Source organism: Mycteria americana, chromosome 6 (genome assembly GCF_035582795.1).
Source record: "Mycteria americana isolate JAX WOST 10 ecotype Jacksonville Zoo and Gardens chromosome 6, USCA_MyAme_1.0, whole genome shotgun sequence".
Taxonomy (NCBI): Eukaryota; Metazoa; Chordata; class Aves; order Ciconiiformes; family Ciconiidae; genus Mycteria; species Mycteria americana.
Genome location: NC_134370.1, coordinates 68185160 through 68204736, shown reverse-complemented (window position 1 = coordinate 68204736; position 19577 = coordinate 68185160). Strand labels below are relative to the sequence as shown.

Genomic DNA, 19577 nt, shown 5'->3' with positions numbered 1-19577 from the left:
TTTGACACCTGAAACTAGGAAATAATACGTTGGATAGATTTCAGGGGTATATTTGGATAAACTGGGCCTTCTAAGTGAAAATGATGAAGAAAATGAAGCACTTTTGAAAGTTTGTGATGTCCATATGGATCATTCTGACTTGGAAAACAGAGATGTAAAATACCAAGTTATTTATAGCTAGATTTCTTAATATAGCTTTAACATTTTCAGGGGTATATGTTTGATTGAATTAGCTACTCCTTCCTATCATGTATACTACATCCAGGCATTTCACTACTCTCATTAACCTCCCGATCTTAATAGAAAAAGGAATAATCAACATAAGGAACACAGCTGTTGATTAATTTTACTAAATAGGATAGAAATATAAAGTAACATATTGCAAGAGTGAAGATTCAATACACAACATTTGAAATCAGTTTAATATAATATATAACTCATTAACAACTGGATAGACATATACTGTGGCATTATTCACTTGGGCAGGTGGTGAGAGGGAGGTGGAATTTACATATCTTTAACAGTACCTGAATGCATTTAATTTCATAGGTCACTCTCCCAAATCAAGTTCAAAATGTTAATAATGGGGTGTGCATTTATAATTATTAAAATCTTAGAGCCAGTGCTAATAGTTCAAGTGCATTTTCCTCTTATGTAATTAAGAAGTTAAGTGTATTTGGCAGTTGTCACTCAGGGAGCTCTGAAGGTCTCGCTTGTCAAACCCGGGGATAGAAATCTCATTAAGCCCGTTATTTTTTCAGTTAAGGTTTGTTTGCGAAGTAAGTGCGTATAAGGTGGACAGCCAGAATGACCAACCACTGTTAGTCCATGAAGTATAGTATATTAAAGTAAGTGCCAAAACCCAAAGGCATGTTGAATAAAGATGAAACAGCCTGATGTTTAGCTTGTATACAGTACCTTTTATTTGGGCTACCCAAAGTGTCTGTGTCTGACTGCCCTCCACGCAGAGTAAAGCTACAGAAAAATGGTGACTCCCCACCAGCCTATTGTGCACGTGGCCGGGGAGAACATACCGCATAACACGAGCTGATCTGCGGTCACAGAGTCACTGAGGAACTGGAAATCCACTTTCTGCTTCCACCCAGGGCCCAGATGCTGTTTTCGTCAATCTGGTTCCCAAGGGGGTATTTTAGCTCTGCATCACTCTGTTCTACTTTCCTTTTCAAAGGAATTTTCTTCTTCTAGATCACTAGTTCAAATCCAGATAAGGTCAGTTGTCATAGAAATTACTAGCAGTACCAGCAGTTCTGTGTTGTACATGAAATGAGTTGGGAGTTTCATTCACACAAGATACGGCTTTCTAAGTGGCACTAATTGGCTGTCTAATTGTCACACACAGGAGAAAGGCAGAGGATTGATTAGGCGTGGAGACTGAATGCCCCTCTGCCATCCCGCTCGGCTCCGGGTTCCTGTAGCTCATTCTGTAGGCATGCTGGCAGGGTAATGAGGGGCAGCGTGTTTTGGATTTTCTGGCTGTCAAGACAGCACCTTTTACTGCCAGGCCTTTTCAGGGCAACCTGTTTTACTCCACCAAGGTCAACGACAGCATCTTTTACAAACACTGCTTTCACTCAAAAATCAGAGAATTGTAGGATTTACTTCTGAGCGGTATGTATTTTAACCGTTTCTTTTACTTCTCCCTAAAACAACGTTTTTAGTATAAAATAGGATGAGTCATACTGGTGCTAGGCAGAACTGCTACTGCAAGCATATGGGGGTTTACGGTGCTCAGGAATCTGTTCATATTTCCTTTTACTGTCTCAGTGTCTGATGCTGTGATATACAGGGTCCTGGAGGTACTTGCCATGGCATAGGGAAGCTGACATTTTGTGCATTTATCTCCTGATAAATGGATCCTCCTATCAAACAGTGAAGTCTCTCACCTGCAAAAATACATTTTGACCAATATCTTTTCCCCTGAGCTATGGTATAGGTCACACTCTGCAATGTAGTTACTGTTTAACTTTGGAGTAGGATAGCTTTCTCTGACATAAAACTAAATTATTAATATTTGACTCACTGAAGAAGTAAATTTAGGAGCTAATTTCTGATGTGAAAGTCAGGACTACACATAGAAGACAAAGGAGCAAGAATACCTTGTATATGCTAATGTATGTAGACCCGACTATGGGACTCAGTAAGTAGGTTTAAAGGAATTGTGCTCACATTTTAATTCCCTTGTTGTATCAAATGAACAATATTAGTAAGAACTGTGTCTCTCCTTTCAGCTACACAAGCTAATCCGTGCATACAGCATACCGTAATTTACTGTTGAAATATTCTATATTTCTGTAACATATAAGTATTTACTCTCCTTTCCCTCACTTTCGCCACACCTAAAGCAGAAATAGGACAGAGACCGTCTGTTTCTGTGTTCTGCTCCATGTGCCTCCTCTCTCTGACATACACATCACTCCTTGTTCAGTTTTCTTCCTAAAGTCACAATCTCATGCAAATTAATTGGAAACAAATGCAGGTACCAGCTACGCAACAAAAAGGTCTAATGCACCTGCCATGTAGTTTTCCTCTCTGCCAGTCTGTGGAAGATGAGCATGTATGAGATCCTTTAGCTTTTTAACAACCCTATTCTTAGAATATATTTTCCAAGAAATGCAGAGCAATCTTTGCACGGTTTCAGACTGTATATTTTGTGATTAGTGTTTCGTAAGTGATGTTTTGCTTAATGATCTAACATCTGCTCTAGGAGGTTTGTTTTTGTAACTTCCCCACCTCCTGCTGAATGAACGCCAGAAACTTGTCCCTTTCCTCCAAGTCAATCAAAGCGCTAATTGCATCATAATCATGGGAAGCAGCGGTGACTGCTCAAGTGCTGAAGACTCAGCAATCAACTCATAACACTCTGTTCACTGTTTCGAAAGAGAAAGCCTCCCTGTGCAGAGATGGGAATTTCCTGCAATTCAGATTTCTTTAGCTGACTCTGACTTTTTTTGGTTTGCAGGGAGATGACTGCACCATTACCTGCATGGCAGGAACCTATGGTACCAATTGCTCATCAGTTTGTAATTGCAAAAATGATGGTGCATGTTCCCCTGTGGATGGTCTCTGCTATTGCAAAGAAGGTAAACAAAATTCAGATTTAACAATTGTCTACAATTTGGCATCAATGCTTCTCCCTTTTTAAAGTGGCACAGCTGTGCAGTCAGTAACTCCACTATTTTCTTGTGCCTGTCGGTAATTCAACAGTCTGCCCAAGTATCAGAACTCAACAGGGGCTTGACTGTATGTTTTGTCTCTGCCCTGAACAGGGGCCAGACTTAACTGCTCTGCTGCAAGAACAGGTCACAGAACTAAGCGTGCTGGCAGAGCCACAGCTCCTCTCCAAAGGAAATGTGAAGCAATCCCCAGGCTGTTGGGGTTTTTTTTCTCTTTCACTTTGCCGCCCCATTTCGCCAGGTCTTAACAGCCCCTGTTCTCCCCTCCATGCCTAGGGTGACACAACTGGGCAAGGGAGCAGAGGCAGCCTCCTGCCTGTCTTTTCTTTAGCCCATTGCACTGGTCTGTGCCTGGCCGTGGTGGTCCCCACCAGTCCTGACCCTGACCTGCAGCCTGCTGCCTGTCTCAACCTTGGACTGGTCTCATTCCCATAGGCTTTCCTGGTGGTCTGGGCTCCTAGCCAGTCCCGGCTGCCAACCCTACCCTTGGGGACTGTGGGGTGGGCCCTGGCCATCCGCCCTTGTTGCCTTCCTCAGCTCCCCATCCCTGCTGTACCCTGACACTGTGACACTCCAGCCACGTGCAGGTATCCTCTGTCCCCTGAGCTGGCATGGGATTGCAGGATGTGGCTGTCCTTTGTCTGGGGAAACAAGAAGTCTTGCTTGCTCCAGAGACTGTCTGCAAGACTAACCCCTTTTCTTCCCACACCTGTGTCCATAATTCCCTTATGTGCCTGGTAGTGACCATAACCCATGTATCCAGTAATCACTTGAGAAATCTTGTACTGCTCCATAGCACGGTACCTCTTACGTTCCCCATATAGCAGTACCTTCCCCCAGAATACGAACGTGAGTTATGCCTGTATGGCATACCTAAGCCCTAAAACAGAAGTGAGGCAAATAACGATAAAATCTGGCATTTCAAACATGAATTAATGCATCACTGTAGAACCCCATTTAATGAGGGTGTATAAACCATGAGTTACTGCTCAACTCCATTACATACAGCTGCAGTGTAATGAAAGCCATTGTGCGGCTGGTAGTTAAGATTTGAGCCTTAATGGTTAGAAATGATGGCCTTGGTCTTTTTTTAGGTGTAATAGCTTCTTTATATTAAAGAGCATTCTCAAAAAAATATGAGGGAAGAAACAGGCAGCATCGAATGGCAAGTTTCTTGCATTCTCGCTCATCAGCAGGTCTCCAGCTTGCCAGACAGTACTGCACTCTCTCTTGCTGCCCGAGCAGTTCCCAGAGAGGCATCAGACCGCTTAATCTGGTGAACAGCCAACACAGTGATACCTATATCGCCCTTCTGTACGTATAGATGCTGGTAGATGAAGTTGGGAGGCCATAATTAGAGGGTCAGTCTTTGGCTCCAAGATAGTCTTAAGTTACACCAAGATCAGGAGGAAACTGGTCCTAGAATCAAAGAGCTGCAGTTTGCAAGCTGCCTTTCTTGCTGTCTCTACCTTGCTTTTTTCATGAAAACATCCCAAATGCTGTTTCTCTCATATGTTTCTTTAGGGTGGCAAGGAGTGGATTGCTCTATTCCATGTTCAAGTGGAAGTTGGGGTCTTAACTGTAACCAGACATGTTACTGCACAAACGGAGCAGCCTGCAGGCCCACTGATGGCTTTTGTCTCTGCTCACCTGGATGGCAAGGGGAGTACTGTGACCAGCCATGTCCTGTAAGTGCAATCGGGATGGTCTTGCATCCCCTTTAAAGCCATAGTCCGCATAGCTCTTCTAAATGTACAGTAGGTCAGTATCTCGTTTTGCCTATGGATATCTGAAGGAAATAATGTGTAAATAACAGATTGGGGTTCTAGCAGTCAAGTAGATGTATTATACTTTGCATTATATTTTATCAGAGCTATTGCCGTGTTATCTGCATTTTCTTGAACATCATTTTTTAAAGTGATTCCTCATTTGGTTCTATATAGAAATGTTAGGCACTGAGTTGTTTCTATCTTCTCTGTATGTTAATTTAAAAAATGCAACTCAGCATTAAGAGGGACATGATAGATGATTTTGCACATTTTAGCGCAAAAAACTGATTACTGAGAGACTTTTTTATTTATATTTTTGGAAGGATGGAACATACGGTCTTAATTGCAGCGAACGTTGTGACTGTAGCCATGCAGATGGGTGCGATCCTGTCACTGGTTACTGCTGCTGTCTTGCGGGCTGGACAGGTACAATTAGCAATTTTCTTTGTAAACCTTGAGATTTTTGTTGTTTTGGGGGTTGTTTGGGTTTTTGGTGGGTTGTTTTGCTTTGCTATTGCATCAGTTATAGCACTGGACTTGTGACTGCAAACTTTTAAATAATAGATTGAGACAAGATCAGATGAACTTACCCATATTTAAATCACTCATGATTTGGCATTCATTAAATTTGTATTCAGATTAGTTGACGATGGCTCCAAACCTGGAGCCAGATGTTAGCCTTCTGTAAAAAGAATCCTCAGGAGGGATGCAGATCATCTGGAAATCCTGCAGAGTTTTTCTCCTTGAATGGCCCTTTCCATGGGGGTGCAGTTGAGGTATGGTGAATCCTAGGACCATCATACCTGGGGATGCAGATAGGTGTTTTCTGAGTGCTAAGAGTCATTACGGCTGCTCCATCATACAAAACCCAGTTTTGTCACAAAACGTTGTCTTTATGCTTTTGCCATTTTCCCATGCTTCTTATCACACAGAAGGGTAGTTACGGAGAGCAGATTGATGCTGGTTTGACAAAGAGTTCTTGTTATTACACAGAGGCAGAGAGGAATATTCAGTGAAGTTGGAGAGTCCAGGCTGGAGATCTCAGTACAATCAGACCTCCGTTTGACTCCGTACTGATATGTCTCTTTGCCAGCTTTTGACAGCTAGCATAACAGCAGCAGGGCGCAAGTTATTGACCCAACCGGTATTTCACACTTAGCTGCCTAAAATACTGGTTAATCTCCCTCAGCTCTCTGTAGAAGCCCTGGAGGGAAATAAACTTATATTCTTGCCCATAACTGCAGAACCACCAGTGGCACTGACAATCAAAATGCACTTGTATTAACAGCAATTCATTTGGAAAATTTAATTGTTTTTCAAACAAGTACAAGTTGGAAGAATGTAGGGAGCAAGGCAGGCTGATCAGGCAGCCAACATCTGGGATACTGTCACCTTACCCCTTCATTTATGCTTTAAACCAAGGCATGCCTTCTGTTTCTAATGGAGAGAACATCACCACAGCAGCTCAGCTCCTAGAAGCATGAAGCAAAAGCAATGAAATTATACCTAGAACATACAATGAAAAAAAGCTTTTAAGAATTAAATAAAATGGAAAAATAGGAAGTTCTACATGCTACTTACAACAAAGCTACTTTTCAAAGATACTGGGCATGCATCCCTGAAAAGGGTTTTTTTCCCACATGAAAATGCATTTTATAAGCTCACTAATACTTCCTGCTCCAGCTTGCATTCTTCACTCACTGGACTGCATTCATCTTTCTTTGAGGCTCTTTACCATCAATATATTCTTCTATCAGGCTTTAAAACTCTACTGTGCATTATTGATGATCATCAGAGAAACAGTTGGTAGGCTTTCCTGTAGTCATTGTGAGTTTCTGCAAGGGAGAAAATGCTTTTTAAAAGTACACTACATTAAAGACATATATTTATACACACTTACTCTAAAAGTTTATTACACATCTTTCTGGATGTAGCATTCCGGAGGAAACTGCAGAAAATGTACTTTGCAGACAATGCAGACTAAAGGTGTGGCTTTTTCTCAAAGGCATTTGCAACAAATACCCTGTACTTACTCCCATGCACATCTGCAAATGTACATCAAGTGCAGATACAAATTACCCCAAGTAAAGGTAAGAATAATTGCTGTGATATCCTTCTTTTTTTAATTTCCATGTTGGGCAAGATAAATGTGTATTAACTTGCAGGGGATTTACTGCAAGCTAAGCACTTTTTCCTTCAATGTGTCCCTGCAGTTCCGGAACTCCTTTCTTCAGGATCACATTTCAGGGAGGAAAATATTACTTTAGTATTTGAGACCAGGTTGGAGGTGAGATGTTGACAGGGCCATGTAAGGTGTGTACTGGAAATGTTGATAGACAGACAGAGCCAACATGTGTTTTGTCAATTCTGTTTCCAATGTTTTTTCCACTTGGCTTAGCACCAGACACAAGGATAAATTCTGCTCATACTAGTTTGAAAGTATGTAATTTAAGAAACTCTTCAGCTAGATAATTATATTTTCATATTAAGAAGTATGCCATCGGTGAAAGATTAATCTTATCTGTAGTTGTTGTGAACTGGGCCATGATGTGTATTGCAGTGCATTTTATAAATATGATGTGATAAATAATTCAGGCTTAAATTTTTGCTTTCTGAATCTGGTACTAATTAAGCATGGCCTGAAAAAGATCAGAAAAGTTCAGGATCATGGAACATCTGAAGGTTTTCCTGCCCACTCACACCAGACAGAGAATTCACGTGGCTTTCTGATCCTAATAGCCACAAAACTTCATCTGAAACAGCATATTCTGTATGTTCATCCCACACGTGGGACTCCCTCTTGATGTCAGTGTTCTATGTAAAGATCAAGGGGAAGATTGAACCCATTTTCTTTAAAGTGGTTTTCAAGATGTTACTGATATAAACCTTCAGAGACTGATAGATGGTAGGAGCATGGTGGAAGACTGGGAAAAGAAGAAAAAAGGCAGGTAAAGAGTAGCATACAATGGAAGTTAATGGCAGCCTACCATCCTTTTACTATGTTATGACTGCCACCCATCAAGACTATTCTTCAGGACAATGCCCTTCCATGTGTACCAGCTGGGGGAAGGTAATTTTCAGGAGCTGAGTGTACCTGGCAGAGGGGAAGATGATGAAGAGATTCCCACGTATCAGCCAGGAGATCACAAAGCTGTGCAAACCAGCTGTATGCATAAATAAGCACACTGGCAACAAGCTGCTTAGAGACATGTACACACAGTTTCCATTAAGTTCAGTGGGGAATTGCATGTGTGCAGCCAAAGGCAGAAGTTAGACCCTGAGAAACAGATCAGATCTAAAGATGATTGCACCCTGTCATTATTTGCTGCAAATTACCCAACCAGGTACACAGGCACGTTGTATCACAAATGGCTTTGTAGCTAGCATGGCAAGCGTAACATTTATGCTTAAAAGACCAAAACCACATTGGCAAAAGGCTCTCGTGGTACAAGTGAAGTGAAACTTCACTCAAATGTGGGCCAAAATCAGATCTGTGACCTGCTGACACAACACAGAGCTGAATTTTCCTCCACATGAAGGCAATGTCAGAAACTATAACAAGGGTTCAGCCTTGCACTGAATGGAGTTCTCCAGCGTGCCCCAGTACTGCATACACATAACCTCACATATATAAATAGTACCCTTGAAATCAAAAGAAGACATGTTCATATCTATTGCTAGGTTAAAAAGGAAAAGTGTAGCCCCCAGCAGGATCAAGTCTTGACTGATTAGACTGATGGTTTTCTAAGGATTAAGAAGGGTCTCTCTTGTTTTCTAAGGATTAAGAAGGGTCTCTCTTGTTTTAGATACATATCGCTTCTGTGCTTGCAGCTCTATGTCTGTGTGTATGTGTGCACACAGATACCTTAAAGCTCCCAACATACTAGTCATTTGTGCAAGAGGTGTTATTTTGTGTACATTCAGGTTAAAATGAAAATGCTTGAAAATTGAGTGCTTTGGTGCTAATTGCATTTGGTTAATTAGGGATCTTGCACACACTGAATCCACAGAGAGAATCAAGCACAGAAACGCTGCGTGGTGGAGCATTTCCTGGAAGTCCTTCTCAAGCAAACAGGTTCTAGAGGAGCAGGCATCAGTCCCATCTTGCCCAGATGCAACCTCCTCCCCTGGATGCTCAGTGACAGTGATAAGGTCATAAATTTCAATTAAGCTCCTCTTAATAAATAACCTGAAACTGGACAGAAAAGGACCGGCTGCCCTGGTAGCCTTGCTGGGCAGGTCAGAAGCTAGGGAGAACATGGGGCGGCACCGTTCCTCTGTTAGGTGTAATGCTGCATGGCTCTGGAAATTACAGCTCTAGCTAAGCCATATGGGTTTTGCAAGCTGAACTGCAAACCCCATCAGCTTGGTCCTCTCTCCTCAAGGTGGCTGCTGGCAGCATGTTTCGTACCAGAAATGGCTTCCTCACAGATACCAACTGGTTATTACTACATAGCCTTTCATTGGTTCACTCAAGTACAACCCTCAGTAATTAAATTGGTCATAGCTGCTGGCCTGTCCTCAAATTTCTGGAGGTGCTCCCTTTGTGCTTGGCCTGAGCCAGGTTAGCAGGACTCTCTGGGACGCCAGACGCAGCCATTGCTCATCCTGTCTCTAAGACCCGAGTCCATCCATTTTCACAGTCAGACATCCCGCTTGCAAACAGATTACTGAAAGGAAAGCCACAGGCCTGGCTGATATTCACAGCAAGCTCATTTCCTCCCTGCAACGAGTCAATGTGCTTCAAGTTAATTGTGGTAGTGTGCTTTTTGTTAACCTTTCAGATATTACAGTGGGATTAAATAGGAAGCGATCTGCAGGGGGATCTATTCCATTCCTGTAAACGTTAAGGTCACTTAAAATCCTGTTTATCTGAATTCCTTTAATCTGAAATGCTGTCTTATCCGAATCTTGGTTCTGTCTTTTTTTTGCACTCTGGTTTTTATAGAACACTGCAGTCGTGATGCTATCTCAACTATCCACTGAACTAGTTTACTCAGTAGCTTTTCTGAATATCCAAAGCCAAAGTTTATTCAGTAGATTTTAACATCCAAAAAATGCATGGGGAAAATAGGATGGTACTGTAGATGTAAGATGGAAAATATAGAAGTGTGCATCCCATAGTTAATTATAAAAGAACCCCTCATAGATTTTCCTTAATTAATCAGGATGGCAAATACAGGTATGAAAATTATCTATGCTGGCAAGGAAGAAACATCTTGTTACTGCGTTGGTACTTTTCACCTCCAGGCTTCATTCATGTCTCGTAAGAGCAGCCTCCCTCTTTACCATTATATACAGGAAATCAAAATACATATTCCACTGTTCTTTACAACCTCAATAACTTTCATATGTTGCCAGCAACATAAACCCTAATTGTCTCTGATCATGTCCAGAAATATTGTGCAGTAGTTGTGGTAGTCTTGCGTTGTAGGGATTTCCACGTGTGATTGTATAAGCGAGTTAACGGGGTCAGGAAACGTCGGCTGGTCACACATAAGGTGAGCTTTGAGGAATGAGACTTCGCATTTGTGAGAGTTTGCAGGCTGCGAGTGACATCTGCACTGTCACTCAGACACAGAAACATGTTTCTTCCCTCCTGTGGACACATTAATTCAGTAAAACTGATAAGCCTGTTACTCAAGGGAAGGCCTTTTTGAATTTTAAAGAAACAGCGACCACTTTGACGGTGAGCTCTAAGGTATTTTTAACTTTTTCTGAGTTCTTTGCAAAAAGGTGGTATAACTTCTAAGAAAAAAAAAACAACTTTCCATTTAGCTTCCCATAAAAAGCATTTTGTTTCTATTAATATGACTTTTCTTCCATTACAGCAGTATCCAGTTTGTAATCTTAGGGCCAGATCCTATCCTCAGCTGTACTAGGTTGAAGCCAAAATAATTCTATTGTCATTAATAGATCAAATCCAAGATCATACTGCTATAATTGGTAGCTGACTTTTCCACGCATCTTTAAAACCAGAAAAAATCTAGGACTTGTTTTATGCACCTACAGGTTTTTAGCTGAAGAGATCCACAGTATTTTAGAATTCATAATGTTGTGGGTTGGCTTTTTTTTAAAATCAGACTGTTTCGTACTCTTGTGGTTTCTAATACAAAGCCTAAAATATCAGAATGGAGCGATAGTAAGTTCGTATTAAACATGCATTTTCTAGGTGTCTAATCCCATTATCTAAACCATATTTTGCACTTATCACTTTTGGCAGTCTTATCCCAGATTTTTAACTTAATAATTTATTTCTGTGATTATTCTGTATCCTTCCATTAGCTTTAAACAGACAGAAAAACTAGACATTTTTGGAGTCAGCCTAAAATGGTGCATTTTAGCCTCTCTTCTGGCCTCTGCCTTTCAAATGTGAAAATCTTTTCCGTATGAAAAGGTATGCTTACTCTCTGGATTTGACAAGTGCCCTTTAGTCTATGAATGTAACATAAGCTTATTAGAAATTAGCTTTAATTTTTCATTGACTTAATTTCAAGTGAGTTGATAAGATTTTAATGTCAGGCTGTGCTTAAAAATTCTCTCTTTGACAGGAACCTTTAAGTATGGTTCCTGCTGATATAGGGCTAATTTTAAAAAATATGAATTATGAAGTTATATCAAAGACTTCATTGATGTCCTGACATTAATTATGTCTGTGCATTCCTTGGCAGATATCTAGGGGGCTCCAGATTCTCATCTAAGTGAGGTTTAGTTGTGTTTGTCCTGCACCAGATTTAGTATATATTTCACCTTTCATGAAATCAATTGGATTTTTGCTATTCATTCAGTGGGAATTGGATCAGACCCTTAAACTATAATTAGAATCTGCAGTAAGCCTACTGCTAAACTTAAGCATGCATGCAAATGATTGCAGTATTAGTCTTATAAACACAGAAGAGATACAAGTTCATTTATCTTTGTATTTATTTTTGGGTTTATTTTCACTTATTAAAGGACAGCTTTTAAATTTATGTGAAAAGATATAGCTTGGATGGCATCCTGGATTATGCTAACTTAATGGGTTCTAAAAAAATGAAACGTGATGTAAAGTTATTCAACCATTTTCCATTTTAATATGGAGGCATTCTATATATAAGCTTGGCTGTGTGTACAATACGTTCACCTATAAATAAATGTGGGTGAGAAGCGGTGAAAAATTATTTGTGAACATTTCAGCAGACTAAATACTGGATGCTGGCATGCTGTGTGTGAAAGAAGAAAAAGGAAAGATCATTCAATAAACAGCCAGCAAGCTAAAATGTTGTATATATATGTTATTGGTGAAGTGTTTGCAGTGACAGATGTTGTAAACATCTTTCTTCCCATTCTACACAAAGGCGAAAAGGTTGAATTTCAGTCAACTTTATTAAACACGAAAGGCTTGCACACATTCCGTTATACAACAGCTCTTGCTAATCTGCGATCTTAGCTCATGGCTTAGCTTGGGGGCTTGAACGTTTAAAAGTCAGGAAAGCAATACATTTTTTCCCACTTACAAGTTCCTCCCTTACCTGCTGATGGTCTGCTTGGTTCTTTCCCAGGTTTCTCTTCCTTCCTGTCCTGAAACCATGTCCAGAGTTTGACAAGTAGTAGGAAGGAAGCGTCCTAAAGGTGAAGTAGTACTGCATAGGACTTGACTCCTTTTAGTACTGTTTTCTTCAAGATCTGCCCTTTCTGCTAGTGGCAACTTTTCTTCCTGCAATAGTGCACCCTGGAGAATATCCTGTAGCAAAGGGAACCAGATGATCCTTAATTTTAGAAAACATTTTGACTTAATTTCTTGTGAGGTAGGTCTCTTGCCTCAAAAGCTTTTATTGCATAAATAGCCTGAGTTGGATGATTCATATCTGGAGTTTTCTCTAGATAATTAAAAATAGGGGTACCATTAGTGCTCCACAGAGGTGCATTAGGCTGTAAGTATATTACTTTCAGAAAAACACTTACATTAATGGGTGCATAAATCGCCCATGCAATGATGAGAGAAGAGACAATTTAGAATTTTTCACTGGCTGCATGGAAAGGCTTATTCTTCATTATTTAGGGCCAGATCATGGAGCTTTCATTTAGACCGATGGGCTGTTACACACGGGAGTCATCATAGAATCTCATAGAATGGTTTGGGCTGAAAGGGACCTTAAAGATCATCTAGTTCCAGCACCCCTGCCATGGGTTCCACTAGACCAGGTTGCTCAAACCCTCATCCAACCTGGCCTTGAACACTGCCAGGGATGGGGCATCCACAACTTCTCTGCACAACCTGTTCCAGTGCCTCACCACCCTCATAGTGAAGAATTTCTTCTTTATATCTAATCTAGCCTCTTTCAGTTTAAAGCCGTTACCCCTTGTCCTATCACTACACACCCTTGTAAAAAGTTCCTCCCCATCTTTCCTGTAGGCCCCCTCCATGCACTGGCAGGCTGCTATAAGGTCTCCCTGGAGCCTTCTCTTCTCCAGGCTGAACAACCCCAACTGTCTCAGCCTGTCTTAATAGGAGAGGTGCTCCAGCCCTCTGATTGTCTCCGTGGCCCTCCTCTGGACTCGCTCCAACAGCTCCATGTCCTTCTTATGTTGTGGGCCCCTGAGCTGAACACAGTACTACAGGTGGGGTCTCATGAGAGCAGAGTAGAGGGGGAGAATCACCTCCCTCGACCTGCTGGTCACACTTCTTTTGATGCAGCCCAGGATACGGTTGGCTTTCTGGGCTGCAGGTGCACATTACTGGGTCATGTTGAGCTTCTTATCAACAAACACCCCCAAGTCCTTCTCAGGGCTGCTCTCAATCCATTCTCCACCCGGCCTGTATTTGTGCTTGGGATTGCCCTGACCCATGTGCAGCACCTTGCACATGGCCTTGTTGAACTTCATGAGGTTTGCACAGGCTGACCTCTCAAGCCTGTCAAGGTCCTTCTGGATGGCATCCCTTCCAGTGTGTCGACCGCACCACACAGCTTGGTGTTGTCAGCAAACTTGCTGAGGGTGCACTCAATCCCACTGTCCATGTTGCCAACAAAGATGTTAAACAGCGCCAGTTGCAATACCGACCTCTGAGGAACGCCACTCATCACTGGTGTCCACTTGGACATCAAGCTGTTGACCACAAGTCTTTGAGTACAACCATCCAGTCAATTTCTTATCCACCGAGTGGCCCATCCATCAAATCCATGTCTCTCCAATTTAGAGACAAGGATGTCATGAGGGACAGTGTCAAATGCTTTGCACAAGTCCAGGTAGATGACATCAGTTGCTCTTCCCTTATCCACCAACGCTGTAACCATGTAATAGAAGGTCAAAATTTGTCAGGTACGATTTGCCCTTAGTGCAGCAATGTTGGCTGTCATCAATCACCTCATTATTTTCCATGTGCCTTAGCATAGTTTCCAGAAGGATCTGCTCCATGATCTTGCCAGGCACAGAGGTGAGACTGACTGGCCTGTAGTTCCCCAGGTCTTCCTTTTTTCCCTTTTTAAAAATGGGGGTTATGTTTCCCCTTTTCCAGTCAGTGGGAACTTCACCACACTGCCACGACTTCTCAAATATGATGGATAGTGGCTTAGCAACTTCATCCACCAGTTCCCTCAGGACCAATGGATGCATCTCATCAGGTCCCATGGACTTGTGCACCTTCAGGTTCCTTAGATAGTCTTGAACCTGATCTCCTACAGTGTGCGGTTCTTCATTCTCCCAGTCCCTGCCTTTGCAATGATGAAAGAAGAGACAATTTAGAATTTTTCACTGGCTGCAGGGAAAGGCTTATTCTTCATTATTTAGGGCCAGATCATGGAGCTTTCATTTAGACTGATGGGCTGTTATACACAGGAGTCCTGTGACTTGTGTGGTGTGGCTTGAGCACTTGCCGGTGAAGGCTGAGGCAAAAAAGTCATTGAGTACCTCAGCCTTCTCCATATCCCAGGTAACCGGGTCTCCTGTTTCCTTCTGGAGAGTGCCCACATTTTCCCTAGCCTTCCTTTTATCACCGACGTACCTATAGAAGCTTTTCCTGTTGCCCTTGACACCCCTGGCCATATTTAATTCTCTCAGGGCTTTAGCTTTCCTAACCTGATACCTGACTGCTCAGACAATTTCTCTGTATTCCTCCCAGGCTACCTGTCCTTGCTTCCACCCTCTGTAGGCTTCCTTTTTGTATTTGAGTTTGTCCAGGAGCTCCTTGTTGATCCATGCAGGCCTCCTGGCATTTTTGCCTGACTTCCTCTTTGTTGGGATGCATTGCTCCTGAGCTTGGAGGAGGTAATCCTTGAATATTAACCAGCTTTCTTGGGCCCCTCTTCCCTCCAGGGCTTTATCCCGTGGTACTCTACCAAGCAGATCCCTGACGAGGCCAAAGTGTGCTCTCCCGAAGTCCAGGGTAGTGAGCTTGCTGTGCGCCCTCCTCGCTGCCTTAAGGATCTTGAACTCCACCATTTCATGGTCACTGCAGCCAAGGCTGCCCTTGAGCTTCACATTCCCCACCAGCCCCTCCTTGTTGGTGAGAACAAGTTCTGGCATAGCACCTCTCCTTGTTGGCTCGTCTATCACTTGGAGAAGGAAGTTATCATCAACACATTCCAGGAACCTCCTGGATTGCTTATGCCCTGCTGTGTTGTCCCTCCAACAGATATCGGGGCGGTTGAAGTCCCCCATGAGGACCAGGGCTTGTGAACGTGAGGCTGCTCGTATCTGTCTATAGAGGGCCTCATCCACTCGGTCTTCCTGGTCGGGTGGCCTGCAGCAGACCCCCACTATAATGTCACCTGTCCCTGCCCTCCCTTTAATCCTGACCCATGAGCTCTCGGTCAGCTTCTCACCCATCCCCGGTGGAGCTCCACGCACTCCAGCTGGTCATTGACATAGAGGGCAACACCCCCTCCTTGTCCCCCCTGCCCGTCCTTCCTAAAGAGCCTGTATCCTTCCATTCCAACACTCCAGTCACAGGAGCCATCCCACCATCTCCATGATGCCGATAAGATCATAGCCCTGCAGGCGTGCGCACTGTCTCCAACTCCTCTTGTTTATTCCCCCTGCTACGTGTGTTTGCATAGAGGCATTTAGGCTGGGCCCCCGATGGAGCTGACGTACTGGCTGGAGTGGCTGGAATTCCTTTGTGCTGCTCTTCAGGTGCTCTCCTGCTGAGCTGTGATCCTTCTCCAGGCTCTGGGCACCTATTGCTGGCACTGGCATCCAACTGGTAGGAGTGCGATGGATTGAGGTTCCCCTTCCCTGGCAACTTTAGTTTAAAGCCCTCTTCACAGTCTTGGCCAGCCTGTGACCGAAGATGTTCTTCCCCCTCTGAGTTGCCCCTCTGAAGCCCACCAGTGAACAATGCTTAGCAAGGTGAGTAAGGGCTCCACTACAGCAATTTGAAAAAAAATTCACAGTTAGAAAAGCATTTTGAGAACACCACAAAAGTTCATAGATAATGTGAATGTGGCTGCTGTTATCTCTGTTGAATAGTTTCACTATATAAAAACAAAAATAGCTTATTTGCAGACTGGATGAGCAGCCATCAATTCTTGATGTTTCCATTTAATTTTATGAGAGATCCCTTTATGTTTTCTTCTATCTGCTGCCCTCCTCAAGAAGATTTTCTTGTTCTTCAGCATCCTTAAATGCTGAGCTGTCATGAATTGTGCTGTGGTGTTTCTGACTGGATCTGAGTCAAATACTTCGGGGTTTGCCTCAGGTAGGAATAAATGTGAAGATGCAAAAAGTGATAGAAAAGCATCGAGTATTCTTTATGAACTCTTGTTCGTATGCTGTCATAACACGTTCTGAACAGCTGATCCAGAGCTAATCGGACAGTTCTTTCTTATGTTCTTATTGAATTTTCTTTTACCTTTTATAGACTGAAGCAGAAAAATATTCACTACTTAGGAAAGCACGCTGATCTAATCTCAAATACAAAGCTGATTTAAATAGAATTTATAGGGAAAACATAAGTGTAACAGCAATAAGAGTACTGGAGTAATAGAAGAGAATAAGGTTAAAGAAAACATGAACATATGATTATCAAAATCATTATCAGAAATAAATGTACGAATTAGGAGGCAAGACGTCCAGGTGACCTCAGTGGACTCTGGCTCTGACCCTGACGTGACAACCACACGCCTAGCGACCCCTCCAGGGCTGACGGCTTGGTGGGAGATGTGCTACAGCTGCCGAAGGGATCGCTGCAGGCGGGACAGTCCTGCGTGGTGGAGACCAGAGGGATGGTATCGCATGAAGGAGCAGCCCATTTTAGAGATCACATTCAGTGATACATTCCCACACCTCTTTTCAGTACGATCAAGTGCTTGTTGGCCCACTTTCTGCAATTACTTATCTAAAATAGCCTTGCAGCTATAATCATTAGGCTATTTTCTGCTACTGAAGCAGTATTGGTACTGTTGTGGTTTTGCCATTATGTACTGTGTCAACAGGTAGGCAAACCACCACAAAGAATTAGTATTGCCAAAGACAAAAGCTACCAGGCAGTCCAGATCAAAGCCAAGCGTGACTCACCAAACTTCAGGCCTCCACTGTATTGCCTGCATAAATCCAATGCCTATTTATGCATAAAAAGCAGTTCTTTCCAAAGCTATTCAAATGCCAGAAATAAGAGATTATTATGACTTCATGTCATGTTGAAAGACAGGTGGAGGAGAGCACAATGTTTGTGTTGGATTCAAATGTCTGCTGAAATCATTCCTGTCATTGCTAATTGATGTTGCATCTGTCTTTAGATTGTGACTATTAAAAAAAAAAAAAAAGCTGAAGATCTTATTCAGAGAAATAATTACGGTTGCACACTGGTAGATATAAAATTAAAGTACATGGGGGGAAGGGAGCTACATACTATAATTTATCAAATTCCTACGTCCCTGAAAAATAATTAGATGCTGGGCAGCATGCAGGCCCTGCTGCAGAGGCTACTGTCAGGGGGATAGCAGTGGTCAAAAATAGGCCACTGGTTCTCATTTATTCCATCCATTTTTGCTCTTCTATTGTGTTTGGAGTATTAGTTTCCAACTATCTAGAGACAAGGCAGAGAAACAATGGCAGGCTTTATTAAGAGCTAGAGACATAATCCCCAAGCACGAGTGCAATTGCACAAGTAAGCTGGAGAGGGAAAAAAGGGAATTCTACTTATGTCTGGCTTTCAGGAATTTCACCCTCCAAAGTCCTTCAGTGTGATATAGTTACAGGCACTACTAAATCTGCATTGCTTTGACAAACTTTCATTGAAGCCATGGAAGATTATTAACGGAAGCAGCATATGAAGTAGCTCTTCAATAGATGCCTTGCATCCCAGTTGTATGGCTTGGGGTTTTTTTCCTTTTTCTTTTTCTTGCTCCTTTTCATGATGGTTGTGTGGATGTTAGCTGAATCCTTCACAGCCCAATTTGTAAATTTTAATACAAAGAACCGGCTTCATCTGGTAGAAATTTACGCTGCTCCATGTAAGCCAGACACAAGCTTATATCACATCAAGTCACCAGACGCACACCTCTCTAGCCACTATGCAGCAGAACTGGGCTACAATATGTGATATATATTATTGCCCTACAATGTATGTGACTTAACGAGTTTGCATCAGCCAGTGCTCCTGCCAGACACGCTGCCTCCTCTACCTCTATCCCTGCCGCTTCCCTTTATCAAGATGCCCTCTTCAGCTCTGCATTGGAAGGTCCCTGCACAACGCGACTGCTCCACCCTTGGGAAGCTTGGACTTCAGATACACCAGATACTCCCGATGTCCCAGGCAGCAGCTGCTTTGCCACTTGGCAGTAAACTATTCTGGAAGGGCCCTTAAGGAGAAAGACCCTGGAACAGCTTTCCCATGTAGTTGTCCCTTAAAAGAGAGCAGTCATGACTGCTCTGGAGGGTTAAGTTCATTCCAGATTGTGTTTTTCACAGCATATATAACAGCAATTCAGGCGCTTAGTGCTGTTTTTCCTACCCACTGTGCGTGCAAAGGAAGACGGTGTGGGGAAGGGGGAGTGAAGCCACTCCCGGGACTGTCAGCTAAATTCCATGTACAGAGCAGGCCGAAGGACAGCAGTGGAAATCCTACTGGAGAGCGGACAGTGTTTGCAGAAATCCAGTACCCCGAATCCACTCTGGGACATGGAGGTGGCTGCTGTTTCACAGGCTGAGTTAAAAGCCAGAGTGGACTCTGCTCTTACCTTAGCTCTGGATTACTGCATGAGAGTGCAAATGTCCTTTGCCCCATGTACAGTGGATAACTATAATTTTATGTAAGTTATGTGAATTTCACTTACAATTCACCCCCAGAACATTGTTTAAGAATGTCTTGGAAGTGTAATTTCCTACTAGTATCTGCAATTGTGAACCACAGCCTCAGGCAGTAAGATAATTTCCTGGTATCTAGGCAATAGAGTTTATGTACAGAACTGCTTCCTGCAACTCCAAGGACTTCTTCTGATAGTTGTCTTTCTAATTTCTACATCATGCTTGTGAAACAAGGAATTTGTTCATAAATTAGGAATCTGTGGTTGTAACATGACAGAATACAGAGATATGTCAACTTCAGCATTTTTCACATTTCTGAAAATTGAAAACTAATTGCTTATCAGAAATGTTCATCAGCAAGTTCCTAAGTAAATATTAAAGTTTTATG

At 42.5% G+C, this 19577-nt stretch overlaps 1 protein-coding gene across 10 annotated transcripts in view; it reads left to right on the top strand.

Annotated features, from left to right (window-relative positions):
* The window catches only part of MEGF11 (multiple EGF like domains 11), a 293459-nt gene that overhangs the window by 224840 nt on the left and 49042 nt on the right, over positions 1–19577 (top strand). For all 10 annotated transcript variants that reach the window (XR_012776302.1, XR_012776303.1, XM_075506381.1 and 7 more), the window contains exons 12-14: positions 2981–3101; positions 4719–4882; positions 5287–5389. Coding sequence is in view for 8 of the 10 variants with exons in the window: in XM_075506381.1 (XP_075362496.1) it covers positions 2981–3101; positions 4719–4882; positions 5287–5389 (388 nt within the window). In the remaining 2 variants the exon portion in view is untranslated. The remainder of the gene's footprint in view (positions 1–2980; positions 3102–4718; positions 4883–5286; positions 5390–19577) is intronic.